Source organism: Triturus cristatus, chromosome 2_1, assembly GCF_964204655.1.
Source record: "Triturus cristatus chromosome 2_1, aTriCri1.1, whole genome shotgun sequence".
Classification (NCBI taxonomy): domain Eukaryota; kingdom Metazoa; phylum Chordata; class Amphibia; order Caudata; family Salamandridae; genus Triturus; species Triturus cristatus.
The window spans coordinates 450,579,469-450,594,063 of record NC_140581.1 but is presented as its reverse complement, the minus strand read 5'-3'; the positions used below and the strand labels follow the sequence as shown (position 1 = coordinate 450,594,063).

At 43.4% G+C, this 14,595-nt stretch overlaps 1 protein-coding gene across 2 annotated transcripts in view; it reads right to left on the bottom strand.

Annotated features, from left to right (window-relative positions):
* AP3B1 (adaptor related protein complex 3 subunit beta 1) overlaps nt 1-14,595 on the bottom strand; it is a 1,836,520-nt gene that overhangs the window by 227,718 nt on the left and 1,594,207 nt on the right. For both annotated transcript variants that reach the window (XM_085632261.1, XM_085632260.1), the window contains exon 24: nt 3,473-3,557. In XM_085632261.1, coding sequence (XP_085488387.1) covers nt 3,473-3,557 — 85 coding nt within the window. The remainder of the gene's footprint in view (nt 1-3,472; nt 3,558-14,595) is intronic.

Sequence of the window (14,595 nt, the reverse complement as noted above, 5' to 3'; positions counted from 1 at the left end):
GGCTATGGATCTATGTGGCTCATTTTTATGCCACTTCTAAAAATATTACAGCAACAAGATCTGGCTCAGTCTGGCAAGAAAGTCGTCAGTATTTTCTTAAACCTCGTGTAATAATTTTTGTTCTGAAGTGACACAAGATGTATTGCTTTTCATTGACAGAAAACGATGATGGCTCAAAACGCAGCGCGCAAAATTCTGATACACACGTGTTAGCTCGAGGTTTGTCATTGAGCTCACATTGTACAAAATCATTAAAATGAATAAACCTCCGGTGTCCGAGGCAAATCTATTTACAGTGACGTTAGTCAAAGTCTGATGTTCGGTAATATTGATCAGTCATGTTTGTCTAATAGGAAAATAATAAACAATTACTTGGCAATATGGAAGAAAGCAATCAGTTTTCATAGAGCACTAATGCAGCAGACCTCCCAAAACATAAAGGTGACCATCTACATAGAATCAATGTGTTAGGCTACACTGCTTGTATTCATCATGCATGAGTATAGCCGGCAATAAATATTTTATTAGAAGTGCACTATTCATATTATAATAAACTCACCAGGACGTTAATGGATACTACGCTTCTGTTCGTTTTAGGACCTTTTAAAGTAATCTGCACACTTTTACTACCTGTCATTGAAAATCTCCAGATTTTAAGTTATTTTCGTACCGTATTATAAAAATAAACAAAAAGCCCATATTTTAGCCTCAAAATAACTACAGTTTTCTCAAAGGTCAATGTGTTAGTACTGATTACTCACTTATAGAAAAAGATAATCTAAGAGGACGTCCCTTTGCTCCTGAACTTCATGTTGCCGCACATATGTACGGGAGATGCTAGATTTATGAATAAGACTTGTTGAGGGCCACAGGTATATGTTGACGAGGAGCAGGAAGACTGAGGAAACATGAGCATGGTTAAAAGGCACACCTCTACTTGCCTACAGATATCCTCATCAGGCCTCCTAAAATCAACTAAACGCAAACAATGATACGTGCACAAGGATGGCGCCTCTGTAACCTATGTCAGACAGTTAGTGATCAGAATAACAAGGTCACCTACAATGCAAAGTAAGCTATTCTGAATGTGATATGCTAATTACCTCCTAAAAATGAACCGCTGATGTCCAGGAAGGAGCTACCGATTCTGAGATTTAATCCAATGCTACAGTGCATTGGGCCAGTGCGCATGTTACTCCAAATAGACGCACATCTGCTTGGTGGTAATGACTCTCAATGCCTGCACAAGAACTGGCACGTTTGAAGTCAACTGCTGATTACTAAGGGCCTTTAGATAAGCAGGTTTCTGGCTAAAGCACGTTTCAATTCTAAAACCACTGAACCTTGAGAAAAAGATGCTCCGATTACCTCAGTCATCAGTACGTTTCAATAACCAAAGCAAAGAATGCCCATGTAATCAAAGCCATAATAGGCTTTATGACTGATGCACATTCAACTGAATATCACAAAATAGCGTACCTCCTTTAGGGGATCCTGACAGATGGTGTCGGATGATGTCATTGTATAAGGTGTTTTATGAGGAGTATGCTAACTCAGGAGACAGAAAAGTTACTGTAACTATCTTTGTCTACGGGATCACCAACTTCGCGAACAATCATTGCTTTGTTTTTGTCATTTGCCTGATTGATTCCTCACCCACACAATGTCAACTGTTCAGCGTGTTATAAACGTGACTTTTTATTGGGACTTTAGCTTCTGCTGTTAGGTTTGCTCATGTTCTGTTTACAACTTAGTCTACCAGTAAACTATTAGAATTGCACCCCCCCCCCCCCCATTTCCCAAGTTATTTGCTATAATTAACTAGGGGGAAAAGAAAGAGTTCTGGCAAACTTGCTGGAGAACCAACGGGCATAAGAGCTATTCATTGTTCCCATATTATTAAATTAAGTGACAGATACCCTCATAGAAGAGGTGGAACATATTTTACAGCTGGACAATCCTTGCACCTTTATTGCAATCCAGGAAAAGATACAAGTAGGTCTCTTCTTCAAGAAAAAATCTACTTGACCCAAGTCCGTGTCACCGTCTGCAATTACAACGGGGGATACACGCTGAAGCTACACTCGTATCCCAAGTCTCACCAGTGCTCCTGGACCCTGTGGCAACTTGTTCCAATCGCTTCCCTGCATTAGCTCTAAGTGATATGCATCCTAGCAACCCAAACACTGTTCCCCCTGCCCAGCAGGTCGCAGACATGGAGGACCATGACACAAAGATTAAGGAACTTTGGGCTGTCATTAACTCTCTGAGGGCAGAGATTAAGACCCTAAGAGAAGAGCTATGCTCTTTGTCGATAATCCTAATTGTTAAGAGACAACGGTCCCTTTGAAGGAGTATCAATATAGATAGCCACAATATTTCAATCAAGATTGGGTCTATTTGTGTCCGGATGGACGATATTTTCAATTTATTAATACACATATAGAGAAAGACAATACATAAACAATTAGTGAGCAGGACGTGACAGGGTATTTGGAAATCAGCTGATTTCCTTACCACAGGCAGGTGACTTAAAAGTGACTCCTTAGTGAAGATACAAATTAACAGTAGTCACAATCCTAAAGACATCAATTTAATCTATGAAGTTCTTGAAAGAAGAGAATGGCTTAAATTCAATAAATGATTCAGGCAGCTTCCCCAAACCTGTTTCCAGTAGGTAACCTCCAACTTTTTTTATTGCAAGTGAGGAAATGGTATATGGATCTATCCAATACTCATGAAGACCTAATAGATTGCAGATGTGTTTTACCAAGGCTAGCCGTGGAAGCTTCCCCTCACCCTGAGACTTATTCAGAACATCTTTTAGTCCCTTTCTATAGTGGAAAAACGTGTGAGTCAGCCAAACTTTAAACCAGTTCAAGATCGGTTTAAGACTAATTAATTGAGCTATGTTGAGTATTCTGCAATGGACATGTAGGGATATGTGGCTCAACAGAAGGGACAGGTATTGAAGCAGCAACAGGGAGTTAAGTGGGTGGAAAGCGAGAATAAATTGATTTAGATACAATCCCACTTCCCCCCCATTAAAAGCTTCTGGTAGGCGACGGATTGGACGGGAGCATGACTTTGGGTCTTACTTTCTACCCGGGAAGGGAGATATTGTTAGGCTCTAGCTCCAAGAATATTCAAGTTGGCCAAGGATCCTAGAGTATCTAATGTACATGGCATAGAAGAAGGCAATTTAGGCTGGTGGTCAAAGTGAAGTTCGATCGCCTGTTTACAATTACCCTTGCGTCCCCCGGCCCCACCTTCGGAGGAGGGATCAAGCTGCTGGATTATCGACAAAGTCAGAAAAAGGAATAAGGGAACCCTTATAGTCTCTTTTAACGTACTGTTTTTAAATCCGAAATTAAGTAATCTATTTGTATTGTTCTTTAATTGTTTTGCTTTTATGGTCTAAGACCGAAATACAGCGTACAAATAAATGAAATGTAAACTAAAGGGAACTTACCATAACAGAAAACTGGCAGTTTGAGTGGAATCACAGAAGTCAATACCCATTGGGACAGTAATGGACATCTCGGGCTCAAGGGACTCTAAAGGATTCAGTAAAGAGACAACATAACTAAACTGTAATGAAACAAAAGCTCAAGCAGCCTTACATTTACAAGAATAAAGCAGCATGCTGTATACCTAAACACATGAACACCTCTCACAAAATATTATGTTTACAGTTGATCTAATACTATTATTGTATTTTTGTAGCTTCGCTATCACCTCCCAGATGCCAGATGCCAGTGTCAGACCCCACAATACTTGGAGAATCCAGAGAGTAAAAGCAAAAACAAACCATGAAGCAGGAATGAGCCAAATGTTTCTTGTAAATAATGTATCTTCCAGTGGAATCCTCATCTTGCAAGTATCCCAAAGTGTCAGACTGGAGTTTTCTATTTATTTATTGGTCAACATTTGTTTTGTATGGCATGGATTTGATCCAGGTGTGTTTCAAAGAGCCATACAACAAGAGGAATGTACTTGAAACAGGCAAGTTCAATATAAACATTTGTTTCTTTGAGTACACACATAGGAGTTTTGACAGATGTAACAAGCATTGGCATAGCCAATAGGTCTCGCTTTTGGGACCTTCTAAGTATTTAGTTATGCAGCACAATATTCTTGGTGCAACAACACCTGTTGCATGGCTAAACACTTAAAGGGTCCCAAAGGCGAGACCTATTGGCTATGCCAATGCGTGTTGCACTAAGTCACTTGGAGTGTCAAACAGCGTCTCGCTGGAAAGCCGCCGATACCTGCTGGGTAGGGCCCAGTGCTTCAAATGGGCCGGTACAAAGTACTGGCACTCCGGTATTTCCATTTAAAGCACCCGGTAGGTGAAAACCCGACAAGAGAAAGGAGGACGCGAAAATGGAAGAGAGCCGGCTGGAATGGGAAGAGGTGAAATTGTTCAGAGTCAGACAGGGAGAGGGAGGGCAGCGTGAGATCTGGGCACCGAACATACGGCAGAAACGGGAGAGTGATTGAAGCAGAGAACATACAGTATGTGGGTGGGGGGGTGGCACTGGTAGTAACTGAGAGAAAGCAAAGGGAGATGGGCTGAGGCCTACGAGAGAGAGGGTGGAGCGAGGTTGGGGAGGTGAAGTGGGGAGGTGAAGGCAGTGGGGCTGAAAGTGAGCGCTAGAACTCTAGGAACAGAATGGAGAGGGAGAGGTATATATGAAAAAGAAAAAAACAGAGAAAATGAGAGAAGCAAAATCAGGAAGAGAGAAGAGGGGCAGGGAGATCAGGGTTAAGGGGGAGAGGTGTTTTGAAAGAGTGGGGGTTACGGTGGTACAAGGGAAACGGCATTGAAAAGAGAAGAAGAAACGGGAGTGGAGTGGTGCGCAGTCATTACTTTATCATTTACATTCTGGTACTTGTAGTTATGATGTTTTCATGATCCGCTTCTCGCGTAACAGCAAGGCAAATGTGTGCCATAAATAAAAATTCAATTAAATACAAAATTGCATGTTCCCGAATGCAAGCAAACAGAATTACTGACTCCAATTAAGTGTAGCGCTTGACTCATGAAAGCATCACCCAATTAGCACACCCGAAACACATGCACACAAAAACCGTGGCACCTATAAAAGACCGAAAGCAGTGAATTTTGTCCTCATCAGTCCTGCAGAAAATTCTATCTGAGGGGCATAGCTCACATATCGCATAAATGCCTCACCAGAGTAAGACTTTAGAGAGACCGTCCAACGAACGCTCAGACCTGTGAGCACTGCCAGCACCAACTAGCTCCAATTGGCCATTCTGCTAACAGCTAAAGTCCCTGGCCGCTAATTAGAAAGACTATCAGTAAATCTAAATTTAAATCTGTTGTCTGTTATCCCTCTTTTGACAAACGTGTTTACAATGTGAGTACCTCTGGGTCACGTGGCATAGGCTGAATACAATTTTGGTAGTCGAATGGGAGGGAAAACTGGTGATGTGTAAAGTGGCCTAGGATTGGAATACTGTCAGCACCTCAACCAATCCTAGTGCGTGTTGGCCATGGAGCTCGCACGTGCCACTCAGCATAAACACTGCCCACATAGGTGTTCTACGATAGTGACTGGGTGCAACGCGGTTCGGATTCGGAATCGTTTGCACTTTACTGTTGGATGACGTAAGGTGAAGCACTCACTGACAAAGCAGTAATATTTGAGCCGGAGGTGAATGGCTAGCATAAGTAGGCTGTGGTATTTCATTCTCGATGGGTAATGCTAAGTGGGTATGGCGGCGTTAGCAGCGTGGCACTGCACAGAGGAGGTTTTTTTTTCGGGGCAGTTAGAGCTCTGTGGCGGCCCTCAACGTTTAGGGAGCTCAGTAGTAAGCCCGGGAGTTGTGTGCTCGTGCGCTAAAAAGAAAATTTAAACAAAGCACGCGAATAGTGCGTGTGCGCGGCACCAAAAGTGAAAGCAGCTGCAGCGTCACGTCTGGCGAGTGGTGTGCGATGTGCGCACACCATGACGAGAGAAAAGCCAGATGGCAGCTGCGCTCGTAACCCAGGCTGTAGGCCACAAGCAAAACCGTGTGGTAGCATTTTCTGAAACCCACTTACTAAAAGTCTCGCCAGAGCAGCGCATGTGCTGGCTCAGGCGAGACCTAAAAACCGGGTCACTACTATGAGTAGGTGCTAACATTTGGAAGACAGCGGAGCAGGAAAAGATAGGAGACACGCAGTTGAACGCTGTCTCAGAAGGAGGGTACCATGGACTGAACTTCGTGAGCTGATGAGAGGAAGCGCAACGCAGATGGCACTGGGGCGATGAAACACAAGATCTGGCCGACAGCAGCAGGTCCGGAGAGAGAGGATGGCAGGCGCCCTCAAAAGCAGGTAGACTGGCATAGAAATAGGAAACAGGTGTGGAAACCTCAGCTGCCCCCTACACAGCAGTAAGCACTCGTCACCAAAACTAAGTAAATGAGTCCACAACTCAGGATAAATGGAAGGTAGTTGGGTTTATTGTAAGACAGAGGTTTCCCACCTGCCTGTCTCACGCTCCTCAGCTTCTAGTCCCAACATTCTATCCTGCACTCTCAAGGGTTCCAGGGTAGAACCATGATCCAAGAAACACAGGGGAGGAGCATACCATTAGCGTAAAGTGATAACAAGAAGGAGAAAACTGAATACAATAAAAGTTAAGAGATAACCGTGTGAAGAACATATTTATAACACATGTAAGCACAGAGAGACAATATAGTTCTTTTAAAAATAGATACAACAGTAAGGCTGAACAAAGGTGTCCATGGGAACAGGCAAAAATGCTATGCAATGGTTTGGAAAGCTATGTACATGGTCATCTTGTAATGAATTTTCTGAAGTGTTTTGAAGACAGGGAATGAAAGACAATTATGATGCCATTTGGGAAAAAAAGATTCCAGATTTTGGGTGCCTGAAGTAAAAAGGATCTATAAAGAGCACTTAATTTTGACGTGAAGAGTGTCAAGTTTGTTCTCCTTCCAAGAAGTCTGGATCTGCCGGATACTTTAATTTCTGTCTTACGCAATTGTGGGTGTCAATCTACAGTTAGGTAGGTTGTTTTGCAAAGGAATTACTTGTAAATGGCATCTTGTTAATTTTGATTTAGATGATAGTCATGCACAGCTCCAAGTAATCTTTAGGTTAAAGGCGTAAATCGTGCTCCTTCGTTTACTCCCTGCTTTGGAGTATGTGCTATGAACTGAGGAAAGCACTAGCGCTGATCAGTGCTAGTGTCACAAAGGGCACTGATTTTTGGTGTGCTGGATTCACCAGCAAATTTTGATCAATAAAGTTTTCCAAACTTGAAATTGCTCTTCATTGCAGTATTTTATTCATACTTATGAAAATATATTCATGGAAGTATTCAATAGTTTATACTTGGTATTCAATTCCTTTTACAACAATCCATATGTTCCCAACAATCCTTATATTCCTATTCCAATGCATTTCGGCCTGCTGGCCTTCATCTGGGAAATCTATGAAACAAAGAGTGGTATCTATCACTAATAATTCTTCAAAAACAAACAATGTTTAACTCACTAAATCTTTGTCACATATTATCTGGCACCATCAAGTGATATACATACTATGCTACGTTCGACAATTGAAGTAGCCATTTACATTTACGCGTACGGATTATTTTCCGATGTTAAAACCAAATGCATGCGTGTTTTTTCCGCTGTTAACTGGAGCCTAGTGACATTACAAATTAATCTCGCAGTCAGATTGGCTAGCGCAGCGCGTTAATTAACAAGCATTCGTTGACGCTTTAAACCAATGTTAGCAGTTCTAATGTTAAAAAGGTTCAAGTTGCCTCGAGTGGGCTGCAAGCATTAAACGTAACGTGGTAACGTTACTATTTCAACTTACAGACAGGTTAAGTGGCGTGGCACATTAGCCGACAAATGTTTGTAAGCGCTTAAAGCAAATGCTCGCGGTTCCGATATTAAATGAGTGCAAGCTGCTTCGGGTGGGTTACAAGCATTTAAACGTAATTCCTTCTTACCGAATATGCAGGAGACTGAATTCTATCAGCGCTGTAAGCAGAACGTTCTCAGCGCGATGCAAGTTGGCGTGTGACGCGTGTGGGCTGTACTACGATGTTTTAAAGTCGCTCATGTATCAGTTAAAGGGCCAGTGTCTATATGTGTGTTTCATACTAGGCAATACTAACACTTAATGGCAATACCACTTGCCATTAAGTGTTAGTATTGCCTAGTATGAAACACACATATAGACACTGGCCCTTTAACTGATACATGAGCGACTTTAAAACATCGTAGTACAGCCCACACGCGTCACACGCCAACTTGCATCGCGCTGAGAACGTTCTGCTTACAGCGCTGATAGAATTCAGTCTCCTGCATATTCGGTAAGAAGGAATTACGTTTAAATGCTTGTAACCCACCCGAAGCAGCTTGCACTCATTTAATATCGGAACCGCGAGCATTTGCTTTAAGCGCTTACAAACATTTGTCGGCTAATGTGCCACGCCACTTAACCTGTCTGTAAGTTGAAATAGTAACGTTACCACGTTACGTTTAATGCTTGCAGCCCACTCGAGGCAACTTGAACCTTTTTAACATTAGAACTGCTAACATTGGTTTAAAGCGTCAACGAATGCTTGTTAATTAACGCGCTGCGCTAGCCAATCTGACTGCGAGATTAATTTGTAATGTCACTAGGCTCCAGTTAACAGCGGAAAAAACACGCATGCATTTGGTTTTAACATCGGAAAATAATCCGTACGCGTAAATGTAAATGGCTACTTCAATTGTCGAACGTAGCATAGTATGTATATCACTTGATGGTGCCAGATAATATGTGACAAAGATTTAATGAGTTAAACATTGTTTGTTTTTGAAGAATTATTAGTGATAGATACCACTCTTTGTTTCATAGATTTCCCAGATGAAGGCCAGCAGGCCGAAATGCATTGGAATAGGAATATAAGGATTGTTGGGAACATATGGATTGTTGTAAAAGGAATTGAATACCAAGTATAAACTATTGAATACTTCCATGAATATATTTTCATAAGTATGAATAAAATACTGCAATGAAGAGCAATTTCAAGTTTGGAAAACTTTATTGATCAAAATTTGCTGGTGAATCCAGCACACCAAAAATCAGTGCCCTTTGTGACACTAGCACTGATCAGCGCTAGTGCTTTCCTCAGATCTTGTTAATTTTGCCATGGCTAGTATGTGGTCTATAAAGTAGAGGTAGTAGTAGAGCTGTTTTGTGTGTAATGTCAGCAACTTGTAGTACTATCATACACAAATGTACAGGAATTCAGTTCTGACACAGGATCTTTTTTTTAATGTACTGAATTTTAGGTGTCTTTTTCAATCAAAGCAGGATATGGTCAAGTTGGGAGTTTGACGCATTCAGGTGTGTTTATCTTTATATATAAATGAGTATCACCTACATACGATTGACACAAGATATCGAGCTCAGCTAGCAGTTTTCCAAGAGGGTTCAACATAGAGGATGTGTCATAAAATATATCACTAGAAGACACCAAAAGGTGCAGGGAAGTTGCCTGGAAAAAGGTTTCCAATGTCTACATGCCAAGAGAGATCAGTGAGGTAAGACTTGAACTATCAAGGGCAGTACCAATAGTGGAACAGGATATTTTCACTACAACAGCAGTAATCACAGAGTATAGTATTACTCTCACACAAATGACACAATTTCATAACTGTCAAAACCTAGGCCTCAAACTCCCACAAGAAGAATAAAGCTGCCTCAACACTTGCAGCTGACATTACAGGCAAACCTAATGCCTCTAGGTTAGGTAGCCCAAATCATGACTCATCACCTCTCCCCCACCTCAAGAACCCACTTCCACTCATCCAAATAAACTACAGCATCAAGCTGATATGGGCTCTGACAATGGCCCAAAATACACTAACGCTACAGAGTATACACGGACACCAAATCTACAACAGACAACAAATAGTACACCAAGCAGCCGCAGTATGCTTGCATGCTCAGAAACAACACCATATTAAGCCAGTCCTAACGTTTCTCCACTTGCTCAGGGCTAATTTTACAATTAAATTCAAAACACTTTGGATTATGCACAAGGCATATCTGGACAAATGTTATGGTTATCTTTAAAGAAGTAGCCAACCATTATATTAAATCCAGAAACCAATGAATCTCCTCGACCAATCTCATTCAACAATGAGACTTAAGTAGGAAGGAGGGACCTGAACAATGCAACAGCCTCAGTCCTCAACTCCCAACATAAGTTTGTAACCTCCCGTTCAGGCAACTGCCGAAAACCCTACTGCTAAACATGCTTTCAAGTAAATGTTATTAAGAATCCAGGGAATTACAAGTTTATTGAGAATGCTTTATTGTTCACGTGACAAAACGTATACAGTAGAATATGAAGGAACTCAAAACGTGCTTACTCATGTTTTGCGATTTTTATAATAAATTTGGAGGCTTGCTCAGTGCATGAACATTTTTTACTTGAAATCATTTGAAAATAGAAACTGCGATTTGCAATTGATACCATAATTCACAATGTGATAGAAAGAAGTAAAGCACAAAAAACTGCAATGAGAGAGAAGGAAAATAAGAGAAAAAGACAAAAATACGGCTGAAAACAAATATAAATAATAATATATGCATCCACGGAGCACTGCCCATGGACTGGAGTGTGGAAACCTGAGCGGTGAAGTTTGTGTATTTTGTGTTTTCACACACGGGAAGAGGTCTCTGTCTGGAGCCCCTCACTGACTAAGCTATGGAGTAGTCGTGGGTGGAGTTCCTATCAATGGACTTGTTTCTGTATCCTTTTGTAGATAAAACATGACGGTTATGTTATCGGTCTGGACTAAGACCACCTTTCACTGAATGCTGGGGGAAAAGCTTTGAGGGCTAAAAAGCTAAACGTTTCAGACAGCTGATGTGGAGACTATGTTGATGAGTTGGCCACAGACCATGCGCTCATGATGTTGAGATGCACCCTTCACCTTGCAAATGGTTTGTAAGAGATGAGGGTTACCTGCAAACCTGGCTCTGCGAAATGTCTGCTCTGCAACAGGTTGTTGCCGTTCCACCTATGCAAAGAGTGATGGGTGCTGACCTTTATCAACAGTAGACCTTCCTAGCAACCCTCTGCTTTTGACAACAGTCCCGAAAGGCATTCCTGGAGTGGGCACATATGAAGTCTTGGGTGAGGGACTATTGCTATGCATGAGGCTATAATAACCAGGAGGCGCATTACTGTTCAATCTGTGAGAGGGCGTAGAGACTGAAAAAGAGCCAGTAGCTGCTGAAATGCAGCCACCCTTTGCTGAAGAAAGCATTTACGATTGAACCCAGGAAGGGATGGCTGTGAAGTGGCTTGAGCTGGGATTTATTGTTGCTGACTGTGAACCCCAATTTGTGGAGAAAGGAGATGGCAACTTGGGTGTGAGCTAGGCAATCTTGACTGCTTACACTCTTGAGCAGCCAGTCGTCTGAGCAGGGGACGATGTGAGTTCCCCCTGCATCTGAGGTGGGCTACTACCACTGGTAGACATTTGGAGAAGACCCTTAGGGCTGTGGTGACCTCAAAGGGTCAAACTATGAACTGATAGTGCTGACACTTACCATGAACCGTAGGTAACGCAATTGGGCTGGATGTATAGGATGTGATATTAGAAATTCTTCAAGTCTAGTGAATCCGTGATGTCACCTTACTGCAGCAGAGGATGACATCCTGTAGGGTGACCATGTGGAAATTTTGCAAGAAGATGTACCCGTTAAGAACCCAGAGATTGGCTTAAGTAAGCCGTCCTTTCTTTGGATGAGAAAGAACAGGGTGTAGATGCCTTTACAGCACCACTGGCTCTATGGCTCCTTTGAGGAGCGCCTGGACCTTCTCTTGCAGTAGGGCAAAGTATTCTGGGTTGTGGGTATGTGTGTGTGAGGGGAGTGGTGTTTGGTGGGGTTGAAATGAGATTGAGATAGTAGCTGTGCTCGATTATGGGTGGAACCCATCAGTCTGTGGTGATCTCCTCCTAGTAGGGAAGAAATATCCTGAGCCTCCCCAACGACAGATGTGGTGTGATCGGGTTGACGCTTGGCAAGTCAGTGCTTGGAAGTAGGAACTTCCTTGGAAGGAATGCCTCTGCCTTGACCTGTAGTTCCATTACCACTAAACGTGCCTCATGCATAACCTCTACCTCCCTGTTGGTGGAAATGCTGTTGCTGGTGTTGGCACCACTGCATTGGTTCAGGGGAAGTAGCCTTGGACCCACACCTTACTTGCTGCCTTTGAAAGGAGCCCCTGCCTCAAGGAACTTGAAGGGCGCCCATATCCCTACCCATGTCAGATTATTTTATTATATTTTCCTACCTCTCATCAACTTGTGGGCTTGACAGGTGTTCACCATCTTAGGGCAGGTTGATAAGCTGTTACTCCACCTTCATTTTGAAGCTAGAGACATGCAACCAACAGTGGCAGCGGAGGATGGAGGTATTCACGCCATTGGCAGCTGTATTAGCTGAATCCAGTGCACACTTAATGGTGGAATTGGGTATGGCTTTCCCCTCTTTGACAATCTCTTCTCTCCTCTTAAGATACTGATCGAAAAGATGTTGGAGTAAGGGCTCCATCTCTTCCTATTGTGCCCTGTTACAAGAAGACAGGGAGCTTACTGAATTGGCCATGCACCAGTATATCAAGAGCTACCCTCTTGCCAGCAGCATCAATTCACTTACTTTACTTATCAGAAAGAGGGAGGTGGACAACCAGGTAGTCTGGTGGGACATGACCCCTGGTATAGAGGGGCTCAGAAGGTGCAGCTGGAATTTCTTTTCACTTCTGGCTGTTACCACCTGTGAATTTACAGGCTTCTTAAATATTTCTGGGGAAGATTTCATCATCCCCGTTAGCATAGGGAGAAACTGGAGAGAGCGTTTGGTTCTGAGGAACATCTCTTTCCCAGAAAGTCATCATCCTCCGGGGTAAGGCACATAGGCACCTAGAGGTAGGCAGCTGCATGTTGGAAGACAGTATGTCATGCAGTGGTACCATCTGGAGGGGAAACCCTAACAGGGATGTGACCAAGATCCGGGTCCCCAGGGGGTCCATGTCATAGTCCTCTCAAGGATCATTTTTGGGGTATGGGTAGATTGGGATACCAAAGTCCTCTGCTGGGGAGAAGGAACGAGGCCTACCTGTATCTGAATAAGACTCCCTGTAGGAGTTGAGGGAAGACCTGCCAACTTGTGAGTTTATTTTGCTGTGTGAAGAGGGGGCGTGGCAATGAAGGGGTGGGGCTTGGTGCAGAGCACAGCCTGAAGCACTTCTAAGTCCACAGCCGGTTGCAGAGGAATGTCCGGTGCTGGAGTGTTCTGAAGGCAAGTCTGCGCTTTTCAGGCCAAGACATTTCTGCAGCAGAGATCTTGCCTATGAATGGGTGGATAATGATGCACCACTGCCTTTTATCCAGCTCCTGTTGGACCTTTTCGAGGAAGGGCCTCTCTTCGGTACCAGTTGTTGATGGCCTCGAGCCAGTGGTGTTTTCAGCCTGATACATGGTCTCGGACTCGAAGAACGGAGGCATGGGTAGATGGGAGGGGTTTAGGCACTTAGTTGGATCCAGTCTCTGCTCCGACACCTTGCCTCTGTGTCGACCAGAGCCCGAAGGCAGTGGCACACCTGGAGGCAGCAGTGGCTTGTACACAGGGTTCGATGCCTGATCCTCAGAAGGGTGGCGTTTGGCCACTTATGCGTCTCGCATGGATGTCTACCGCACTCCAATCTAGGAGTGTTCTTGATGCAAGGTTGACGGAGGTAGACAGGCTGTCATGGAGGGCCTCCTCCGCCTCTTTGAACTTCATGCTCTGAGGAATCAGATCAGATTATCTTGGGCTGGGTTGATGGGCCAGTATGTCAGTTAACTCCCCTAATTCCTCCTCTTCATCACCAAGCGAGTCTACCTTGCCTAAGATGTCTGGCAACTCGGAAGATAATCTGTACGTTTTGTTGTGGTCACTGCCTGTCGCTCAGTTACTGAAGGCACTTTTCGCACCTGAAGGTTGAGAATGAATTGCAGTGGGTATCATCATGCACCAGAGAGAGGTGCACAGGTTACAGACAGCGTGGAGGTCGGCCCGGGGGTACTTTGTGTGGCACTGAGGGCATGTCTTGAAAGACGCTCATTCCATTACCCTCTGCATGTCTTCATTCTCCGGCATTGTAAGGAAAATGCAAGACCCTGAGGGCCAGGCGGCACGTTTCTTCGATGATGATATCTTAAGTCCAAATGCGATGACGGAGAAAAACAATCTAACAATGGAGTCGGTCCCCAGGCGCGATTATTACCAAAGGATGCGTCACCGAGACCCTGTGACACAAAAGACTTCTTCAAAGAAAAACAAGTTGCAGCAATCCAAACCCACCGCTAGATGACAGGATAACGCAAAACATGTGAATCTACAGCCACACATGCTATAAACATATTGTTTTTGAAAAGCCAACATTCTATTATTCCAATGTTGATGAATAATCTAAAAGCTATCATGGCTTCTCTCTGAACAGTGATTTAATTTTTAGTATGCATATATATGAAGGGCATCCCAAAAAGGGG